The sequence below is a fragment of the Fragaria vesca genome, linkage group LG6, assembly GCF_000184155.1.
Source record: "Fragaria vesca subsp. vesca linkage group LG6, FraVesHawaii_1.0, whole genome shotgun sequence".
Classification (NCBI taxonomy): Eukaryota; Viridiplantae; Streptophyta; class Magnoliopsida; order Rosales; family Rosaceae; genus Fragaria; species Fragaria vesca.
The window spans coordinates 7699823-7721994 of record NC_020496.1 but is presented as its reverse complement, the minus strand read 5'-3'; the positions used below and the strand labels follow the sequence as shown (position 1 = coordinate 7721994).

The window sequence follows — 22172 nt, the reverse complement described above, 5'->3', positions numbered from 1 at the left end:
ATAGAGGCGGACTAGCTCATTTTTATTGAAGAAGCTACTGGATGTATATCAGTACATTGCAGAGTCGCAGACAATACGCAAAATTACACCTTCCAAAGTTTCAAGCCCGTTATTCTAATGACACGTTTAAAAACTTGGAATGGAAAATATCATGGATTGGTATCAACAAGAACATGAGATAGAAGAAATCGGTATAAGAACATTTCATTTTCATTCAACTTCTAAAGTGTCCTATAAATTATTCGTATATATTGTCTGTGAGTAGATTGGCATGTCAAGCTAACGTTGATAGGCAATTGTCTTTGCAGTAGAGATGGTTATACTGTTTTTCTTATATTTGGACAACCACAGTTCGAATTTCAAAGGCTACATTTTCTCTATTTTGCAATGATAGCTTTGGTCTGGTGGTATGTGGTCATATTTCCCATCAGAGCAGTCATGGTTTCGAAACATACCTTTTTTGTCGATGAGTCGTGACTTGATTGGTTAAGGTGTTTAACTGATAAATCATTGGTTCAAACCTTATTGACGTTTGTAGGGTGTGTGAGTTATTAATAAAAAATTTTAAAATAAAAAAAAAGAAACTAAACGTTAAAATAATGAAGTTGGAATCATTATTGCGCATTTCTTAATTTTGTTAAGTAATATTGAAGAAGTTATGCCTCAATACGATTGATCAGACTAGTAAGTTCATCTTTGACAGTGGTAAAAATATAAGAGACTGAAATTTGCACTTCCTATTTCACGATCCGCATTCCATCTTTTTTTTTAGTTAAATATTTCATAAAAAACAAAACACATGAGTAAAGGCTATTAAAGTTATTATAAGAGGAAAAAAAATGTGGACTATAAAAAGAAGAGTGCCAAATTTCAATCCCGAAAATATAATGCTCGGTAACAGGTGTAGGAAAACAACTGAAAAGAACTGCCTATGTAATTGATAGAAAAAGCTATTATGCATTCGTAGAATTGTAGACTCGTAAAAGTAACATCGAAAAAGGAACGAGTCTAACTGTACAATTGTGCTTAGAAGGGAAGTAGAGATCATAACGTGTGTACTAAAGCTAAGAAGACCTGAACAAGAAATGGCGAGCCCCATTTCCCCAAATTCAACTAGAATATCACTATAAGAAGGAAAAGATGGGCCCAAATGGGGGAAAAAAAATTATAGCCCACCTTTCCAACAACTATGAAAAATACTCCTTCACCTTTGCATTATTTAAAACTATGCCGAATTGCCGAGTGAGAGAGATACTTCAAGTAGTCTGAGATGCCTAGTTGTATGCCTCGAAAGCCCGCTCCTTTTTCTCTTCGCTCCCTCTCTGCCACTGCTAACTGTAAAGTGGGGAGCCAGAGAGAGATGGTTCCACTGGACCTCTGTGGGATCATCACATCATTTCTCCAGGAGAGGGAGGATGCACTAGCAGAAGGACATGAATGAAATGAGTTCAGTCCCGAGGTTTGTCTCTAGGGCCCTTCCTCAGCCGAGAATATGATAGGTTTGGTGGACCTCCTGCCTGTTCTTCCTTGGATCGTTTATATGAAACAGGTTGTAGCAACCTGCAAACACAGTTACCAGAATAAGAATTTGAAACCATGAACATGAATTAGGAGCATTGAACTCAATATTGAAGAAAGTGCATACATGACCATGAACATGAATTAGGAGCATTGAACTCAATATTGAAGAAAGTGCCATACATGACCATGAACATGAATTAGGTTTGGTGTCAATATGGCAATATAGCATCATTACTTTCTAGTATTGGTCAATCATACAGCTGGCAGACCCAATAGTTATTCCGGCAAATAAATGGCTCAATTTCAGAAATTGCCAGTTACCTTGGGGAATTGGCACGCTTTTGAACTTGCTGACTCGCCGCAATAGAAGAGCTCGCAGGCTCACCTTCAGAAGCCTGTGCATTTACATTATTAGTCCGATAAATTTATGATGATTGCATGTACTCTAGTGTTTTCTAATTTGTCCAGAAGGCGTCACTAACGGTGCAGAAACTTCACTCTCACAGGAAGAAATGGGCATTGCACATGTTAATTCCAGCATTTATTTTGAGGTTAAGAATGGGAATCTGTGAGATTTATAAAAATCTTCATGCAGTCAACGGAATAACCCTATTTACCATGTTTATCAAATACTTAACTATCAGAAACTCTTACAATATAAGAAAACATAACTTAAACCAAGTACATGGGAATACTTGGATAACGGGTAGAAATGAGGGACAGACAACCAATCCCGTACCTTTCAAACAAGAATAAATGGAGCCATGAAGCCACTCCCCTTTCAGTGTTTAGCCATCACATCTTCGTGCGATACAATATTCATAGGAGTGGTTTTCCTTATGAAACCACTACCCGTGTCTGGAAATGTCTTGCCCACATACCCTATATCCAAGCATCACCTATGTTTCTGAACATAGAAAATAAGCAATTAATGAAAGCATCATCGATTCCCCACCTCAGAAATACTTTCTTTTGGCAAGCCATCATCCATTAGGACCTCAGCTGATCCTGGACCAACTATGTCCACAACAAATCCATTTTCACTTCCAAGAGAGAGTTTATCAAAATCTTTGTTAACAGCTCCGGTTCGCGGTGCCATATATGAGACATATTTTTCTGCAATTTCATATTCAACATTTGGCTGGTGTAAGTGAAACTGACACATAGGAGAAAGGAAAAACACAAATAAAACAAAATATCTGAGAGAGATGTGAGGAAAACAGATAAATGTGGCTTCAAATATAATATTACCAGCCAAGCTGTGAAGTGCATTCTCAGCAGCCTGTTGTTGAGCATCCTTTCTTGTCCTTCCAGTTCCAAAACCAATCTTCTCCCCAGTGAAGAGAACCTGTTTTAAGAAAAAGACAAACAGTCTCACTATACAAGATTAGTTTCTTATACCAAATAAAATTCAAAGTGTAACATCCAAATAAGGACAATAAACTTGAAATCATTTTTGAGTTTTCTATTTCATTCCAAAGAGAAAAAAAACAGAAAAAGAGAAAAAAACATATGTGGGTATTCATTGAATTATTTAGAGCTTTGGTAGTATCAGTGAACATTGCTGAAATACAATTGAATTAATATTGGGACTTCCACTGACCTCAAAAGAAAACTGCAAATCGTTACTGGTGCTTATAACAGCTTTAAACTCAACCTGTGTCACAACATCAAGAACTCCATAAATAAAAATTGAAATATGACAAGACTAATTGGGGGAGGGGGCACTTCATTTATTTGTAATTTTGTACCTTTGAGCTGCACCTCCGACCAATTTCCTGCAGCACACCTATAGATAAAGGGGACGGCAGCGCGTTCACTTTTCCAGATTCGTTTTTTAGAAAAGATGCCTGATTCTGAGACACACCACCCTCTGCACAAACAACCAATTATAAATAAATAAGTAGTCACAAATGAATAATAGTAAGATGGAAAGAACCTAATTAAACTTCCTAACTAGAAGGAAAGATAATAAGTGTTGTTCATACCCACAATTATAGATGGATCTAACAAATCTATGTTATCATCTCCATTAATTAACAAACTTTCACCATGAGGTGCTAAATGTTTAGATGGCTCGCATATATAAAAACCATTAGAAATAACAGATTGCAGGAACAAGAGACTTTAAATTGCAAGCATATAGTGCACCATAATATATAAGTAAAGCTTCTGAGTATGAGTTTACTATTCCAACGATATATTAACGGAGGTGAATTATAGAATAATGTGAATCGTCCACAACTTGCTCCAATAATATGAGCTTCTTTATCATGTGAAACGAATCACCTACCTGATAACAGACTTGGAAAAGGAAGATTTTGTTTTTGGAAATTATGTCCAGAGCTAACCTGCATGTGGAGCAAGCATTGACAGTGTTAGTCCTTAAACTTACACCTCAGTTAAGATTGTCAAAACCAGTAAGTGGTTCTCAACAAATTTTAAGAATTTCAGAACAAACCTCTTCCCTCCTTGCCTCAGATGTCTGTGAGGGTAAAACAACAGGAGCAGACGGTTTATTAAGACTAAACGGATTCTGGTACACCAGCTTCTCAGGTTTTAAAACATCAGACTCTTGAGCAGAACCAGGAGGTCGAAAACTTGAATTTCCTCTTCTCTTGTCATCATCCACCAACCACCCTCCTTGTGTGTGTACTGTGGACGCTGAAGTTTGTGCAGGTACTCTAGACGATTGTGGGGGTTCACCAGAGCTTTGACTATTTATATCTAGACAAGGATTTGTACCAAGAAGTCCTCTCTTCATCTTATTCTCACGATCAGAAAAGCTGTCTCGTCTTACGAGAGGTCCAAGCAAACCAGGTTCTAAGGCATGATAAAAGATAAATTATTATACAGAGTTGGCAATATAGTACAATGAGATATGTATAACCAAGAGTTTAAAAGAACTAGCATCAAATGAGTCCCATACTATAAGCAGGCATGACCGGTCTCAATGAAGTTACACCAGGGACATTGGGGACAGGGACAGTTAATACAGGTTTCTGGGAGTTATCAAGTCTTAACTCAGCATGATTAGAATGAGCCAATGTGTCCATAACACCTTTATCATCCTGAAAAGAATAACAATTGTTCAAAAAATGCACACAAATCATCATGGCTAATACAGCATACAAAGCAACAACAGGACCACAATAGTCCATCCATAAGAACCAATTCTACAACTGGAAGACACTATATGTTTCCCCGCACTCATTTTCTGTCAGCATATAATAGAAGCCATGTGCAGCATGGAAAGAAAAGCTTACATGTTGGTTCAGTCTCCGTTCAACTTCACCACCATGCATTCCTTCACTAAGGGGAGCAATTCCATTTGGTACAAAACCAGCATCCTGACATCGAAAGCATTTAGATGATATCATAAAGTATACAGGGATATACTAACTTTCAATCAATTAATGAAGAATCATACATCTTCAATTCACATACCTCTGATATCAAGTAATTGCTCACATCAGGAGAAGGAGGTAAATTTACCACCTCGTCTTCATAAAAAATTTCAGAAATTCTTCGCAAGAAAATCTCATCAAACTCTCTGTAAACAAGTGGCATTCGAGATTACAAAATGACTTAGAAAGCAAGTTCTATGAAACTCACATTTATTGCAAATTAACAATGTACTGTAATGTTATTAATCTTACTTGAAAAAGCAGCCTCTGACATTGCATGCAACATTTCTTGCTACACAGAGGACAGGAACGGGACTTGCTGTCTGTCGAAGAAATTACATTAAAACTACAATGGGATTTATCTAAATAAAAATATGCCAATATAAAATTAAACTGATACAAGAATAACATTATAACTTTAAGTACCTCTGCTTGAGGAGCATAGTAAGGAGTAAAAGCTGGAACTACATGAACTCGAGGTTGATCCTTATCTTCCCAGACATTTGAACGATCATCAATAACCATGGCCATCTTTGGATGGCACGTTCCATGTTGGAAGACATTGAGTAAAGATTTCCGTGAACCTGATAAGTTAAAGCCAGATTAAAAACATAAACAAAGAGTAAATTGCCACCCCAGATTAAAAACATAAACAGAGTAAATTGCCACCCCACAAACCAATATTTTAAAACAGCTAATCAAGATATGAAATAGCTTCAACTAATTACACCATCAGGTCCATCCCTGATGACTTCCGTATCATACAATAAGAACCTATTCTAGTATCGTAGATAATTGATTAATAGAAATATTGAAACCTTGTAAAATGGCATAATAACATCATCTTATAAGTACTACAGCTCAACAGAAAATAAGGGTCTATCAAGACCAGTTAACCTACAATATGATGGCATGCTTACCTGATTTGACACAAACAACACGGTCAAGAAGTTGCTTTGAACTTATTAGTTGTTCTTCTGGGTCCAGAAGCCTCCACATTTCTAAGGCATAGTCCCTTTCAGCCATGGTACAGACATGAACTTCAAACCGCTTCCGTCCTTTTGCAGTTAGATAACTTCTCAGATCTTCCCACGCAGGCCGTAACCTCACTAGCACACTTGTATCACGAACCTGCAGTGGGAAAATGATATAATGTTAGATTTTACACGCTAGTATGAACTACAAATAAAAGTTAACGAAAAATGCAGCTACTGTGATGGGTCAGACTACTTATCAGTATTTCTCCTTTTTAAATATTTCTCATTTTTAGTGATAATGATAGTCTGGGTGCTAGTATAATAGGACCAACAAGCTAACAGACAAATGTTGTTAAATAAGAAGTACCGTCGTTACAAAAAAAAAAAAAACATAGGCAGTTACCCCGCCTCCTCAATTGGAAAGTATATACCACAGCTATGCACACATTCTTGAAAGCCCTAACAATTTCTAACTTCTGGTTCTGAGTGATAATGTTCTTATACCCAGCATAATAGATCCATTGAATATTTCTAAGCCTCAGCGTGCAATTGTTTCCTGATCTTCACTACAAACAATCCATCAATTGAAACTTCTACAGTTAAGTAATGCACAGAACCACACAACAGAATAGAGATAAACAAGCATAGATGGAAGTCGTCCAACCTCAGGATTGATGCGAGTGAGCACAATGTTCTTGTCTGGCATTCTAACTATTGGCCGACGGATTCTCTCGTGATTACCTGACAGAGGAGGAACCTCCTCCATTTGAATCTTATACACCTTCCCATTATCCACCACGCAATTATTATCTATATACTGCTTCAACAGCCACCTATCGTCAATGTACCGTTTCATTTCATTAGACATTCCAGCAATTCGCGAAGTTTCACCCTCTCGTGCAATCCAACCTCGTAAGGCCTCAATTCTATCCTCAAACGACTTCATTGTGTTGGCAACAATAAGTGTCTCATCGAGATCAAATACAATTGAGAGACACCTCGGGTTCAGCATTCCAAGAGAAGCATTATACAGACCTATAGGAACTGAATAGCACCAAAAGCATGGAAACTTTTTCTGCTTACTCGGCATTGCCACCAAGTGAATCTCTTCATTTCCAACCAACACTACCGCCGTCTGCACAACAAAACCAAATCACTCCGTTATTACACTGCTTCATCACCAACTAAGATTAAAGACATTCACAACAAAAACTAGATCACATTCCTCTACGATATCCGATTCGCCAACTATACTACCTCATTAACTAAAGTTTTACGCCAATTAATGTAAATCCACACATTTAGCAAACTTCTAAACACATTTCTAACCAAAAATCTGAACCAATAAAGGCGAAACGAAAACCGAAAACAATAAAATTAAGTTGGACCTTGAGCTCGTAGAAGCAGGAGGCGTGGAGATTGATCAAATGAGGCTGTTCAACTGGAATGGACGATTCGAGCTTGCATCTCACCGAAAATGAGGAAATCGTTTGAAGAACTGAGAGAGGTGGACAGCGTTCACTTTGCTGCGAGATGTGGTGGATTCGAATCTCGTTGTTCGGGAACTGAAATTTCGCCTCCGTCACCGGGATAGCGTCCAGCTCACCCAAGCAAAGCTCGCCGTGAAAGACCACGGACCTAAACCCTAAACTGCTCATTCAGATCAAATTTTCCGATGGTAAATTCGTAAATGTTGGAAAGATCAGGGGTTTTCTGTGGAAAAATTCGGAGTAATTTCCCAGTTTTGCTCTCACTATTATCTGCTCCTCTCTCTCACTCTTCTCTCTCTCTTTCTCTCTCTAAAGACCTCGTCGCTCTTTCTCTCTCTAATTTTTCTCTCCCTCTCTAAAATCTAAATGCCTACGGGTTTCAAACAACGAGGGTGCGGTGTATTTATAGCCCCGAAGGGTCAGTTATGGGTGGAATTACGGATTAGCCCTTTCGTACGGTACTTGTCGCTATTGCATATCATGCCCTTCGCGGGTAGATGCGGAAAAAGTTTGACACGTGTCTTATTGGGAGGCCTTAATTTTTTAGGTTCGCTTATTGACCGTTGGATCGCGCGTCAGACCAAAAACATAATTTTATTACAGACTTTTATCATTTGTGGATTTTTTTCAGCTGAAGACTGATAGGAGTCTAGGACAGTAATCTTAAAATGGGCCTCCAAGTTGTTATCATGGACAACCTGATAGGGGTTTCATTCCGCTAATGGATTGGGCCTCCAAACTGAGACTTTGAAACTATTGCCCAAAGTAGATTTGCTTCCTCAAGAGCATCTTTAAGGATTGGTATATAGCATGTGTTTTCTCACACAACATGCATGCATATAGACCGTGTATGTTGTGAGAAAATAGTGCAATGATGGTCAAATTTACTGACTGTTGAAGCATTCAGAACAGGGTGTACTTTTATGCCATTACGCATCAATTGTCGTCCTGCTTTTAGCAATGTTTTTCGTAAATTTCACATTTTGTCGGTCAAAATCGTAGATATTAAGTGCTTTTGTAGATAAATAAGCTTATTTTACCGATCCTTCCCAGCGATGAGCCTATGAGGTTTAACTTTGTATTAAACTTTTACTGTTCATTTTTGTCTTGATAAGAATCTTAATTAACTAGAATTATACCCGCGCTTTGGCGCGGTGTATACATTTACGGTGTGTTTGGATGTAGGTGAATTCCTGAGAATTTCATCAAACATAAGGAATTCTCAATTTTTTAGGACGGTTTCCCTCGTTTGGATACTTATCTTGTGGAATTAGCAATTTTCACGGGAAAATAATCGTGAAATTTATGAGCTTAAATTCCCGACTTGAATTCCTCACAAAATAAGCGTCATTTGTCAATTCCCTTAACTAAGGTTAGTCTGAATATAAATTCTTGTCATTTTAAAATTCTACATCATGAAATCCAAACAATGGAATTCTTAATTAATAGGATTTAAATTCATGGAATTGTAATTCTTATGATTTTGAAATTTCTATGGACACATCATGAAATTCAAACAATGAAATTCTCAATTAATAGGATTTAAATTCATGGAATTATAATTCCCATGACTTTAAAATTTCTATGGACATTAAAATTACTTTATCAAAAACAACTTTATGAAGCTGGTCAATGGGTTAATTGATTGATAGAAATGTTTATGATATGTACTTCAATAAAATGTTATACATGACAAATTTACTACCCAGCTNTTATACTGATTATATATCGTAGGTTAATGATAATATTGTGTTTACTAAAATACGAGGGGCAAAAGGGTTAGTATACCCGCGTCTTGGCACGATGTAGTATTCACATTTTGGTAATCGCCGCTACCATTCTTAACTCTGAGAGGGTAAAAAGATTAACCAGGGCTATTTTAGTAATTTTGGTCGAGATTGATGTCATTTTGAAAGTTTAGGTATGAAACTGATTAAAAAAAGATGAGGTATCAAACTGATTTTAGACCTAAAGTTCAGGGTAGTAAAGTGAAATTATCTCTTGATTAAAATAGAGTTTTAATTATGTCTGGTTCGACCCATTCGAAATAAAATAAATTTCTTAATTACAACCCTTGCTTTCGGGGGAAAACCCTTTGATTCTAATTACAAAGTAACAAATGGGGAATGTGTGTTTGAGGGGAATTGCGACTGCACCCGATTTGTTTTACAGGCTGCCTACGTACCCCATAAGGGATCAAGTCACTCGTAGTTCAAGTTTTATGACTTTTGGGGTTTCGACGAAGTAGATGACTTGTCGAAAGGTTTGGTTATGTGTTTTAGAATTTGGCTTGGAAAGAACCAAAGATTTGGCTTTAAATGTGGTTGTATCCAGATTTAAATCTGGACTGCCTACATACCCTGTGAATGGATCAAACCATTGTAGTTCAAAAATTTGGGTATTTTGGGATTTCTCGGTTTTGTACCAAGTGGAATTTTATAACTTGGGTATATTTTGGTTGGTCTCGAGCACTCTTTTAACGAAACCAAACTTCAGGTATTTGATCTGGACACCCATGTCTTGGAGGGTGCACTGAATCACATTTCTTGGTTTTGGAGGCCCAGTAGCTCTTTTCCTCTTCTCGTTCCTTCTCTTTCCAGCTAACTGTCTCATTCTTCACACGACTTTTTTTTCTAAATCCCTGAAGAACACAATCTTGAGAATATCTTCTTGTCGAGTCGAAACAGAGATGGATTTCCAGTCAGCGGCTGAGTCCGAGATGGGATTGCATTTGGGTGATGGCTGGGTCCACATTCCTAAAGGATTTGAATGTGTAATCAGGCTTTATACCCACAGAGCAGGTGAGGATTTGGTCTTCTCTTTCCATGCTTTTGATTTGTATGCTCCAGAAACTGAAATTTTGACTTGGCCTTCATCATTGGTGACGCCGGGTTTGAGGACTTTGGTGAGCTTGGAGCGTTGAGGGAGATGAGCTGGGTGATTTGTGCCCAGGTGACTCCATTGCCTCATCCAACCATTAGTGGTGAGTTTCCTTCTTTTATTCTTCTTGTCTGTGCACACAAGACAAACATTTGTCTTGTTCATCATTCTTCAAACTAGACATGACCATCACACCTTTTTTTTTATTTGAGTGCTATGTCAAATTTGTGAAGTTTTGTCTCCTTGTTGAGGGATTAGATAGAGCTCCACCGCTTGAACTTTTCTCCTCCAATCTTTGTACAAATTCTCCTTTGACTGTCCCAAGAGCACCAGTGTTGCAGTCTCACAAGAACAAAAGGGCTCGTAGCTTTATTTGAGGGTGAGCTCTTTATGTATTTGTTTTTAGTTTGGATTGGCGTTTGTGTGAGAAACTGGAAGTTGGGAGAATTTGTTTGGCTGGTGATTTTGGAGATAACGGTGGATAGCTAGATTGATGTTTTGGAATCATTGAATTTGGAAAGGTATTTGGCTGTGGTGTTTAACAGGAAACAAGGACAGCAATGGTCTCTTTGAGTATTGGTTTTGTGTTCGGTTTTGTAGGATCTAAGGGCAGAAACAAGAGTAACCGTTCTGTCATAGTAACCAGTGTCTAAGTACCCAGAGAACCAGAACCATAGTATCCAGATCATAGTAACCAGAGAACCATAGTAACAGGTAGCCAAAGTAACCAGTATCCATGAAGGATTTCAAAGTCTCCATAGTGTTAGTATCCAAAGTAACCAAGTACAGCAGAGGCCGTCCGCGAGGGGTATGAAGGCAATGATGCCTCCATCAACAGAACATAAAGAGAGCTGCGCAAAGAGAAAGAGAATTTGCCATCCGAACCTTGTAAAGAATGAACCGCTCCTTTGTGATTCTCCTTGCTTCCTTCTCCCGTTGTTGTTTTTTCTTCTGTCGTTCTCCTCTCTCGTCCTCTGCCTCTCCTCCTCTTTTTTTTGAAGGTATTGGCCTCTTTTTTTTTACATATGTATAAGAGTTGTCACAAAAACAACTTTTATACAACAAAACATCTAGTCTTGTATTCTACCTAAAATATAAATGCTCTAATTGTTTTGATTTGTAAGATTCAAGATGTAGAAGAAAAGTCAAAAATGGAGGGCAAAAAATTATTTACCGAGAGAGAGTCTATCTAAAAAAATCTAAATTACATGTTTCAGAATAAAAAAAAAGAACAAAAAAAAACACTGTTCATATGCTTATGATATGAACAGTTAACCACTCTCCCTCTCTCTGAGATTTTTTGAAGCCCTAAAACTAATCAAACACAGAACTCAGAGAAAGTGATCCTCACCCTAGTAATCGCAGTTATTTCACGCAGAGGGGTTTTAGGGTACCAAGAAGGCAACACACTGTTCGATCTCTGTCCCCTTCTCCGGCTAAGACCTCTGACCGGCGGCGTATTCTCTCTGGCGGGAGTCATCATCCCAAACGCACTATGTGCATGCTCGATTCCGGTACTCGGAGTCCTCAAACTGCTCGGTGCCACTCCACCGCCTGTCTCCCAAATCCCTAGAGGCCGCTCAGTCATCGGAGTAACCGCCTCCCTAAGGCTCCTCGGCTCTGGACGAAGAACAGAGAGCGGAGAGAAAAAAAGGGATTGAACTGATCATTCAAGGAAGCGATCTCTCTTCTCTTTTCGAAAAGGGCAGAAACGAAGAGGGAGAGGACGCATAGAGACGAAGAAAAGACGATTCGGTGGAGTTTCGAGAGAGATCGAGAGGGAGCAGGAAAAAAATCAGAATACGGAGACGCAGGCCCAAGCCCGAGCAAGAGACCAGGGAGAAAAGAAAAAAGCCCAAGCCTAACTGTCACTGTTCACGGGAACAGTAAAGCGACATGTATGATATCTCTTATAAGTTATAACTCGAATTTCTTCCCGGCAACTGAACATGTTGATGATCCAATGTTAAAAGAGATAGCACCGAAACTTCTAAATTTCTTTACTGTCTAAGATCTCACTTGTTCTACATTTACACAATATCATGAACATGACACAATAAATACACACCAGTTGATTACAATAAAATGGCAAGAGGTCCTTAATCAAAATTGAGTACATTTAACAATCAAATAAATTTAAAAAAAAATAAAAATAGGAAAAGCTATTCCTGAAGAATCTCTTTTGGCAGAATGCATGTGTGGGTTGATCAGTTCCATCCTCAATCAGAAGCATAACCCTATAGTTGTACATAAAATGAATTGGCAGAATTGCAATGGTCACCAACATGAAACTGAAATTATAAAATAGGAATACGACTGAAATAAATAAAATAAAATGCTAGCAATTCCAGACCACCGTATTCACTAACAGTAAAGCAAGCCAACAATTTAAACAATACAAAAGCAATTGTTCCATCAAAACTGAACTCCCAGGTATAAAAAAAGACCAGCATTATTGATTTTTTTTTTCTTACATTTTACTTTCAGAGACCAAAGGAATTAAGTTTTATGTTCACTTGTTAAAACCTCGGCCAACTACATATCCTAGATTGATGGCAGTTACAGTTTTATCAACCAAAGATCCAAAGTTTAATGTTCTAACTTCAATAGATAATTAAATATCCAAGATTCCCACGCTATGCCTGATCAGAAAGTCTATGTATGATCAGAAACTCTATGTAGCGCTCTTTCATAACAAAAAATAATGCAATATCTCACTATTTTTAAATAAGAGAAGATAGTTTAAAAATACATTTATTTACAACACAGGTAGAAACTATGCTTATTTGTTTTCAAAGTCTAAATGAGTTGAAAAAAAAAAAATAGATATAGATGCAGCATTATGTCAGTTGAATTTGAACCAAACAGAGTTTAGCCAAACAGATCCTATAGTATTGGTTTAACTAAAAAGTGAGGCACCTCAAAAAATAAAACATATAATATAGAAGCTTAATTGACAAAACAAACTGCAATAGCCAAAACCTGAATTGAAACCTGTTGTAATATACAATAGGTTACCGTTCCAAAAAGATGCTCTGCTTATAGATCATCTCTCTTGTTGGAATCTGCAATGTTAAATACTAATCAGGTAAAGAATTATTTAGATAGATAGCCTAATCATGGTCAAAAGGATTTTCTTTATTATATTGGAAATCTAAAACTGATAATAGACAAATGTCTGATAAACGAAAGACAAAAAGGCATGGCCAACCATTAGCGTTGTGTAACAACAGATTTAGAGGGTTGCCAGCAATATGCATATCTTGTTTTTTTTTTTGAAGGGGCAAATGAGCTTTACCTCGGAAAAAAAGTTATTTATACTTTTATTTGCAGATCCAAAGTTCATGTCTCAACCACCTTACAATATCCCTGCAAAAAAAAAAAAAAAAAAAAAAAACTAAATCAGAGTTATTAAATGGTAGTAATCACGATATAAAGTAGATTCCCAGATTAATCTGAAGGGCACACAAAAGACAAGACATATAGAGTAGCACGAACCAAACCCAAATCAAAGCAAACAGAAAAGAAAATAAAAACCAAACCCACAATCCACAAAAGCACAAACACCCGGACCAGTTCAGATCAACAGGTTAGAATGGAAAACACACAAAGAGAACGAAAACCCAGACCAATTCAGATCAATAAGAAGGAGAAGCAACAACAATTGATGAAAAAGAGAAGACATACCAGATGAGTAGAGGCGGCAGATGACAACAGCAAGGAGCTGAAGAGGAAAAAAGAAGGTAGAGAGGCAGTGCGTTATTACCACACGCAGGGATCACCGGAACCAAAACCCATGCTGGAAGATTCGCGGGAGAGACATGCTGGAAGATTCGAGAGAGAGAGAGAGAGAGAGAGAGAGAGGGAAGTTGATCTCACTGGATCTGGTCTCTTGCTAGACGACATAGGCTTTTATATTTAGATTTAATGGCGAAACTGATATTAAGACAAAAAAGGAGGGCAAATCCGGAATTTCAGCAATCTAGAGAGTACAATCGCCCGCATACATTGTTGACATTCTTATGAACAGTATTTTATACAGTAGACCAAGGTTTAGTATATAGGTAAATTTCCTACTCTTTAATCCTATATTTAAATCTTTACATTGTAAAAAATAAAATAAAAAATAATGTCAACTAAAATATAATAGAAAAAGGGAAAAATGCATGTTTTACTAGAAAGAAGCTACCTTTGGTTTTTTTTTGGTAGACGAGAAAAGTCGCACTATTCCTATAGCGTCTTTTTTTTTTTTGGTACAAATGAAACTTCAATAAACAAGCCCAAGGCAAGAGAAACAAATACAAACAAGGCCAAGACCAAAGCCCAAGCAAATAACAAACCTAGTCAAAGCCAACTGAAACGGCCAGACAAGGACACCTGAAGAAAAAAAGAGAAAAAACAACGAAACTGGGAGAAAAGGAAAAGGACGACACAGCAAAGGAAAGGATCTCCGACGCCGAGGAAAATAGAGCAACCAGGACCTCGGCTGAGTCATGGGCTTCCAATATCCAAGATAGAAGGCGGAGGGCACGGCAAACCATCACGAGAAAGAACAAACACAAGGGAAGAAGGCGGGCGATCAATCCAGACCTCCGGGCACTTCTTCCTCACTACTAGCGAGGCAACCAAATCGGCTGCAGAGTTCGCTTTTCTTGAAATCCAAAACCAAGCTAGACGCGGGTTCGAGGTAATTGAATTCTGAATCATAGTCACAACAGGAGCAATTTTCCAATTACATGGAAACTTTGAATTGTTTATCTGGTCCACTAAGGCTTTTGAATCTGACTCGAGGATGATCGGAGAGGGAGGGAGACGTTTGGCCACCTCAATAGCCACCACCGCAGCCGCTGCTTCCGCCTCTAACACTGATCCCGCTCGACACAACAAGGTAGCTCCATCAAAGAGAGTACCATGACAATCACGCGCTAAAGCACTGATACCGGTAAGCTTTGAACTCTCTATCCATGCTGCATCACAATTTATTTTAAAATGACCAGGAGGAGGGGGGCTCCAAATTTCTGTCACATTACTCACAGTGGGGGAAAGGGAGATAGAAGTCCTACCATGGTTTGGGTGATTACTCTGAGACTGCCGAGAGTGCAAATGAGATACCGGCATTGAATTTGAAATGACCTTGTGGTTTTTGCAGGTGATGAATTCAGCTGCAGCCAAATTAGCTTTCCTGGCGATTAAGCTTGGGTCAATTGTAGCAGCTTCATAGACAAAAGCATTCCTAGCTTTCCAAATCTCCCACAGAAGAAAAGCAACTTTGGTGAGAAACTCCTCTTTGATTGTTTTGTAGTCTTTCATCATGAGAATAATGTTTTCAAACCACAAATCAAAGGTACTGATTGTTTACAAGTTGATCTTGTAATACAAATCAGAAGCAAACCAAGCACACACTGCACCCGGGCACTGAAGAAAGATATGCTCAATAGACTCCGGAAACATATCACACACAGGGCACAAGGGGGAAGGGATTATTTTCCTTTTGTGAAGATTTAGGTAAGATGGAAGAGCATTAGCCAAGATTCTCCATAGGAAATTAGTAATCTTAGGAGTAGTTTGAGTAGACCAAACCGTCTTCCACACAATATGATTCAACCTGTGAGATGAATGAGCATGTTGCGTAGTAGGCTTGCAGTCTTGGGAATGTAGAAAGTGATAACCTGACTTTACAGAGTACTGGCCACTCTTTGTCTCAGGCCAAATAATTCTATCTAACATAGATTGGTCACCCAAGACTATCAACTCAATGTCTGATTGATCATCCTTTGAAATTAGATCATTTATCATTTCCAGCTTCCAACATCTAGCACCCCAATCAGTCAGATCCTTCACCATGTGGGGACTAGAGCAATTCACAGGAAGCATAGGGCACAAGAACCCATTGGTGGAGGTAGGAATCCACTTGTCAGCCCAAATGTTAATGAGCTCCCCATTCCCAACCTGCCATCTAGCCCCATCAACAATTAGATCTTTACCATCCAAAAGACTGCTCCACGCCCACGATGCACGAGATCCCTTTCCGGCATTTAGGATATCGGTACTAGGATAGTAGATTCCTTTTAGAATTCGAGCACATAAAGAGGTAGGCTCAGAATGTAGTCTCCAAACCTGCTTTGCTAGGAGGGAGATGTTAAACTCCTTCATATTTCTAAAACCCATGCCACCACGGTCTTTAGGCTGACCAAGGAAATCCCAACTTTTCCAATGAATTTTATGCTCATCTTTATGCTGGCCCCACCAAAAATTAGCCATCATAGCATCTAGTTCATTGCACAAAGTGATCGGAAACTTGAAACAATGCATGGGGAAAGTAGGAACAGCTTGAGCCACCGCTTTGATTAGGGTTTCCCTCCCTGCCATAGATAAAGTGCAAAGTTTCCAGTTTTGGATCTTATCAGCCAACTTTGATTTGATAAAAGAGAGGGAAGCTTTTTTAGATCTGCCCCAAATGGTAGGGAGACCAAGGTATCGCCCAGGATTGATAGTGGCAGGTATTCCCAGAATTTCACAGAGTACATGAACACAAGCATCAGACATGTTAGGCGTACAATAGAGAGTTGACTTATTGTGGTTGACAAGCTGACCTGAGGCAACACAATACACTTCAATAATACGCATAATCTCATAGCAATTAGCAGATGTGGCCGATAGGAAGAAAAGAGAGTCATCAGCAAAAAATAGGTGCGACAAAGTCGGACCATACTCACTAAGCTTGATACCCTGAAGAGTTCTGGCTTCACAAGCTCTTCTGATAAGAGAGGAGAAGACATCTGAAACAAATAAGAACAAGTAGGGAGAGATCGGGTCCCCTTGTCTCAAACCTCTTGAAGGCTTGAAATACTCCCCTACCTTTCCATTTAGGGTAACAGCAAAGGACACAGACTTAACACAAGCCGTAATCAAAAGAACAAAACCATTGGAGAAACCCATACAGGTAAGAACCTCTTCAAGAAAGTCTCACTCCACCCTATCATATGCCTTGCTCATATCTAATTTTAGTGCCAGTTCTTGAATGCCTCCCGTTTTTCTCAGCTTCAAATAATGAAAAGCCTCATGTGCTACCAAAATATTATCTTGAATCTGGCGACCCGGAACAAAAGCACACTGATGAGGAGAAATAATACTTGGCAAAAACTCTTTCAAACGGTTTGCAAGCATTTTGGAAAGAACCTTGTATGAGTAATTGCAAAGACTAATCGGGCGGAATTGATCAACCTTCTCTGGGCAAGGGACCTTTGGAATGAGAACAATGTTTGTCTTGTTCAAATCTGAAATGATATTTGCAGTATCATGAAATTCCTTTGCAGTCGCCCTCATAGTCTCGTTAATGATGCTCCAAAATTTCTAAAAAAATATCCCATGAAAGCCATCAGGGCCTGCAGCTTTGTCACCCCCCATTTGGAAAGCAGCATCTTTAATCTCTTCAACAGAGAAATCTTTAGTTAGAGAGCAATTCATCTCCAGGCTAACCACATGAGAAACTGCCTGTAAAGCCTCATCCCAGTCTCTCACCAGAACTCTTGAAAATATTCTTGAAATAATTCTCCACTTCTGATCGAATAGTACCCTCCCGATCCAGCCATACATCATTGGTAGATTTAAGCTTGAGGATTTTGTTCCGTTGCCTTCTTTGGATGGTTGTCAAATGAAAAAATTTTGTATTTGAGTCCCCAGCTTTTAGCCAGTTGACTCTTGCACGTTGTGTCCAGTATTTCTCCTCCTTGTTCCAAAAAGCACCAATTTCTCCAATTAAAAGGGACTCTATGTTACGAGCTTCTACTGTTGTAGACTCCTGTATGACTTGAAGTTCCTCTATTCTTCTATTAATAGCCATATGATTGTTAGAGAACTTCTTCTTGCTCCACTTGGATAACTCCACACCACATCTTTGACTTCTTGTGACCCATTGGGCAGCTCCAATAGTTGGAGAGTTGTCGGTCCAAGAGGCCTCCACAATACCCCTACACTCCGGATCATCAAGCCACATTGGTTCAAATTTAAATAATTTAGGCCCCCCGAACCATTGGTGGATTAGAGTCAAAGATAAGAGCACAGTGATCAGACCCCAACCGAGGATGATTGAAGACACTAGAATCTGGCCACCTCTCCAACCACCTTGTGTTTACCACCCCTCTATCCAGCTTGATCTTAATTAGACCTCCTTCTGGCCAGTTGTTACACCAAGTAAGCTTTTGACCCTTTGATTGAAGCTCGATCAAATCATTAGCCTCCATAAACTCGCGTAGAAAACGCCTTTTACCTGGATTCCAAGGGTTACCACCCTCCTTTTCATGAGGCCATAAGAATTCATTAAAATCACCAGCACACAACCATGGGAGATCCATAGAACCAGCCAAGTTAGCACACCTATTCCAAAATCCAGGCCGAATCTTGTCGGGTGGTCCATAGAACCAAGAAAACCGAACTAAAGAATCGTCAGACTTGAACTTGACCACTGTATCAATCAGAAATTTGGATTTAGAGAGTATTTGAACTATAACATTGTTATCCCACCATAGTGCCAGCCCACCAGCGGTATTGACTGGCTTCACTGTAATTCCATGGGAGAACTTACACTTCAATCTTAGACTTTTAATATCTTGTCCTTCATTCGAGTTTCCGAAAGAAAGACAATGGATGGGCGATGTTTTCCTATCAGCTCCTCAAGAGCCTGTTTTGTCATGGATTGCCCCAGTCCATGACAATTCCAACTGAGTTGTATCATGGAGACCTTGTGGCTGTAGGCGAGCCACCACCACCTTCAACGCTTTCACTCGTTGAACATCCATCAGTCACAGCCTCAGTATTCGACACAAGGGTCTCGGTTCCAGAGGTGCGATATTTGGTGAATTTCCTTATCTTCCTTCTAGAGGGAATATGGGCAGTATCAGACTGAAGGGGCCTCTTCGCCTGGGCTTGAATGGGTATGGGGATAGGGTTATGAATATTTGTGTTTGTGATTATGGGTGGTGAAGCATTGGAAAAGGTAGCATATGGTGGTGTGGGGTATGGAGACTATTTGGGGAAAAGATCTTGAAAAAAGGGTGGCAAGTGCAGCTGGGTTGACATTACTGGGACTCATTCCTTGATTAACAAACCATGGATAGCCAACATTACCCCCATTTGTCACGTTCTGAGTTTGTTCAAGGAAAAAGGTACTTGAGATATTGTTTAGGATAGGATCAAATCCAGGTGGGGGGGAGGACATGAAAATATTATTATGGTTTGAAACAGCTGGGGTAGTGGGGTACCTTAATTGTTCCGTTGAGAGCTCCCTTGTGTAGTTGCTATCACCATGGTTGACAGCAGAGACATTGGCTCTTGTGTTAGAAAGTTGTAGTCTGACAGGGACTGCATGCTTTCCTTGGGGTTGAGACTCTCTGATGTGACTTGAGGAGGCTCCTTGGGGCTTTGAATTATGGCTGTTATCATTGCTTTCTATTGGCCGGATTGTTTGGCCGGGAAATCTCCTTCTATTCCGGCCACTTGCAGTCTTCACCTGAGAATGTTCATTCCTGATTTGCTTCCGAGGTGGTAATGCTCTCAACCAATCACCATACTCATTTTCACTCTCCGGATCAGCTCCATGAGGGCATGGAGATTTAGGTAAATCAGTGTCCTAGTCTTCCCACATACATAAAAAAAATCAGAAAATTTCTCGAAAGCAAAACTAACCCACTTCTTGGTTCCATCATCTCTTGGTAGCTCATAGCCTGTGGGAAGAGGATCACGAGCATCAAGAAGGATTCTAACCCGGAGAAAACTGTATGTGCCTTCTTCTCTTTCAATGGGGTCGTCCATCCCCATGTACTCTCCAAACTTTTCAGCCATCTCCCTGACATTTTCCTCTTCGAACATATAGGGTGGAACACCCCTAACTTGCACCCAGAAAGCTATCTGGCTACTTTGTAGTTCCTCTATAGCAAGAGTTTCTGGCCATTCTTGGAAGTGGACAGAATATCTCATAATTGACCATGGTGATCCATCAAGGATATCCTTTGCTGAATCTGCATCTTCTGCGGTAACTATGAACATCTTATCATTTGGATCCCTCTCGTTACTAGCAGTTACTCCTGTATTGCCAAACCTTCCTAGAACAGACTTCATGGTATTACAAATAGTAACCTTGTTGGGGATCTTATCAGCAAAGAAGACAGCATTCAATCTAACCTTTCTGTCCAAATCATATAAAGATAACTTCCTCCTCATCTGCACCACAAGGCTGTCAGAAGATTTTTGTGAATCTTCCATTCCAGAAAAACCAGTATAGAGTACACAGATTGTTTGAGATAGAATTAGAAGCAGGATAAGTAACAAAGCTTCAATGATGTGGAATCGGTGAGGATCCTTTAATGGGACTTTGTAGTCTATTTGGGTTGGTTTCCTCATTGAATGTGGTAGATAAGTGGATAGAAAAGCTAATAAAAGCTTGAGCAAGACAAAACAAATGAAAACAGGAGAGGAGGATTCTGCAGCCACACAGGTACAAGAGAAGTACTTAATCCGCCTTTTAGAATTAAGGAGTTTCAGGGGAATAGCAGGGATTGGTTATGAAGCATTGAAATCTCACACAAAGACAGATGAGACGATATTTGGAGTAAATTATCCTTAGAAGGTAAGTAAGGTTGGGTAGTTGGAAGGTGAGATAAAAGCCAGGAAGCTGAGACAGAGCTCAGGGTACTACTATGAACAGTAGAGAGCTGAGACAGAGCTCAGAGAAGGTTTTTTATAGCGTCTCAATCAAAGGAAACGAACAAGAGCGAAGATTTTAGAGAATCTATCCCAGAAACGTGTAACTCTCCCATTCGCTAGCCAAAACATATCTCTGTGGGGCAGCTCATTCCAGCCAATAGAAACTCAAAGTTACTATGGACCTGGTAATAGAATATCAATATTCCCCTCGTGACGGCGGCTTTTTTAAAAGATTCGAACCGACTCACACAAAGCCGTTTCGGAGCGAAAAACCAGTGTCCGAGCGAAAGAGAAAAGAAAACCATGTCATCGTCTCCGGAGACCCAATCTCCGCCGTCGATCTATTCACCCGGCGGAGGAAACGGCTTTGATGAGGAGGGGCTTGCTCTGAGAGAGTGGCGGAGGTAAGTAGAAAACTGATCAGTTCAAATATCTTCTTAATCCGATTTGCTTACGTGTGATATTGTCATGATGTGCAGGAGGAGCGCGATTGAGTTGGGAAAGAAGGAGAAGAAGGAGAAGGAGAGGCTGAAGGAGATAATCGAGGTTTGGTGCATTTGTTGATATATTTACTTGATTTTCTCTTCAAATCAGTCCTCAACTGTGTCCTCTACTGTGTCTAAATGAACAACACATAGAGAAACCATACAAATAAGTAATGTTTTGATAGCCCTAATAATCGACTACCAAACTATCTGATAAGAGAACATTTGTTTCAAGCCAATACAATGTATTTGCACACTCTTTAGTGATCGGAGATCTCCAAAACCACAAGTCATTGTTATAACTTCCAGCATATATCAGTGGCTTGGATTGGTACGATCCTAGATTTTCATCATTTTTTGGGGTCAAGTCCACATATACGAGCATGTTATATGCAGTGTCTGTTTGAGTCTGTCCAAATGGCTCTCTTGCTTGGATGGAATTTGGAGTATGATATGTACTAGTTGGGGACTTTAGATTGAATTTCTACACATTATACAGAAAAGACGTCAAATATAGATAGTTCCAGAACCATGTTTGTTCAAGGACGATGTCCCATCGAGCATTCAAATAAGAATCTATTTAATGGTAAGAAAACATGGCCTTGAAATGAAAATGCAGATATTTAGAGAGGGAAGATGGGGGTTAGAATAAGTCGGAGGCCAGTCAGAGGATGAGAGAATATTTGTTTCTCATTGCTTTGGTTAAGATTA

The 22172-nt window shown here is 39.3% G+C and overlaps 5 protein-coding genes and 2 non-coding genes across 7 annotated transcripts; 3 read left to right on the top strand and 4 right to left on the bottom strand.

The window, feature by feature from the left end:
• Nucleotides 1-822: 822 nt before the first annotated feature.
• LOC101310716 (RNA polymerase II C-terminal domain phosphatase-like 2-like) lies at nt 823-7762 on the bottom strand. Its single transcript, XM_004302591.1, has 16 exons — nt 7294-7762; nt 6570-7040; nt 5849-6059; nt 5355-5512; nt 5181-5251; nt 4969-5074; nt 4788-4871; nt 4451-4592; nt 3983-4344; nt 3815-3872; nt 3273-3394; nt 3125-3178; nt 2773-2869; nt 2477-2637; nt 1843-1916; nt 823-1560 (listed from the first exon to the last, which is right to left on the bottom strand). The coding sequence occupies exons 1-16, from the start codon at nt 7561-7563 to the stop codon at nt 1449-1451; spliced, it is 2553 nt and encodes an 850-aa protein (XP_004302639.1). The 5' UTR covers nt 7564-7762; the 3' UTR covers nt 823-1448.
• A 2595-nt stretch (nt 7763-10357) lies between these two features.
• On the top strand, nt 10358-12173 carry LOC101297850. Its single transcript, XR_184878.1, has 2 exons — nt 10358-10378; nt 10534-12173. It is a non-coding gene; the product is annotated as an uncharacterized LOC101297850 (transcript).
• Nucleotides 12174-14766: 2593 nt separating this feature from the next.
• Nucleotides 14767-15585, bottom strand: LOC101315365. The gene has a single exon (XM_004305086.1). The coding sequence runs from the start codon at nt 15583-15585 to the stop codon at nt 14767-14769; it is 819 nt and encodes a 272-aa protein (XP_004305134.1).
• Nucleotides 15586-15630: 45 nt separating this feature from the next.
• Nucleotides 15631-17214, bottom strand: LOC101315074 (putative ribonuclease H protein At1g65750-like). Its single transcript, XM_004305085.1, has one exon. The coding sequence runs from the start codon at nt 17212-17214 to the stop codon at nt 15631-15633; it is 1584 nt and encodes a 527-aa protein (XP_004305133.1).
• Nucleotides 17215-17779: 565 nt separating this feature from the next.
• Nucleotides 17780-18271, bottom strand: LOC101314489. The gene has a single exon (XM_004305084.1). It carries the CDS (start codon nt 18269-18271, stop codon nt 17780-17782), a length of 492 nt encoding a protein of 163 aa, XP_004305132.1.
• A 1036-nt stretch (nt 18272-19307) lies between these two features.
• On the top strand, nt 19308-20186 carry LOC101298037. Its single transcript, XR_184879.1, has 2 exons — nt 19308-19890; nt 19990-20186. It is a non-coding gene; the product is annotated as an uncharacterized LOC101298037 (transcript).
• A 1093-nt stretch (nt 20187-21279) lies between these two features.
• On the top strand, nt 21280-22132 carry LOC101314202 (clathrin light chain 3-like). Its single transcript, XM_004305083.1, has 2 exons — nt 21280-21380; nt 21456-22132. Exons 1-2 carry the CDS (start codon nt 21280-21282, stop codon nt 21538-21540), a joined length of 186 nt encoding a protein of 61 aa, XP_004305131.1. The 3' UTR covers nt 21541-22132.
• The last annotated feature ends 40 nt before the right edge of the window (nt 22133-22172 follow it).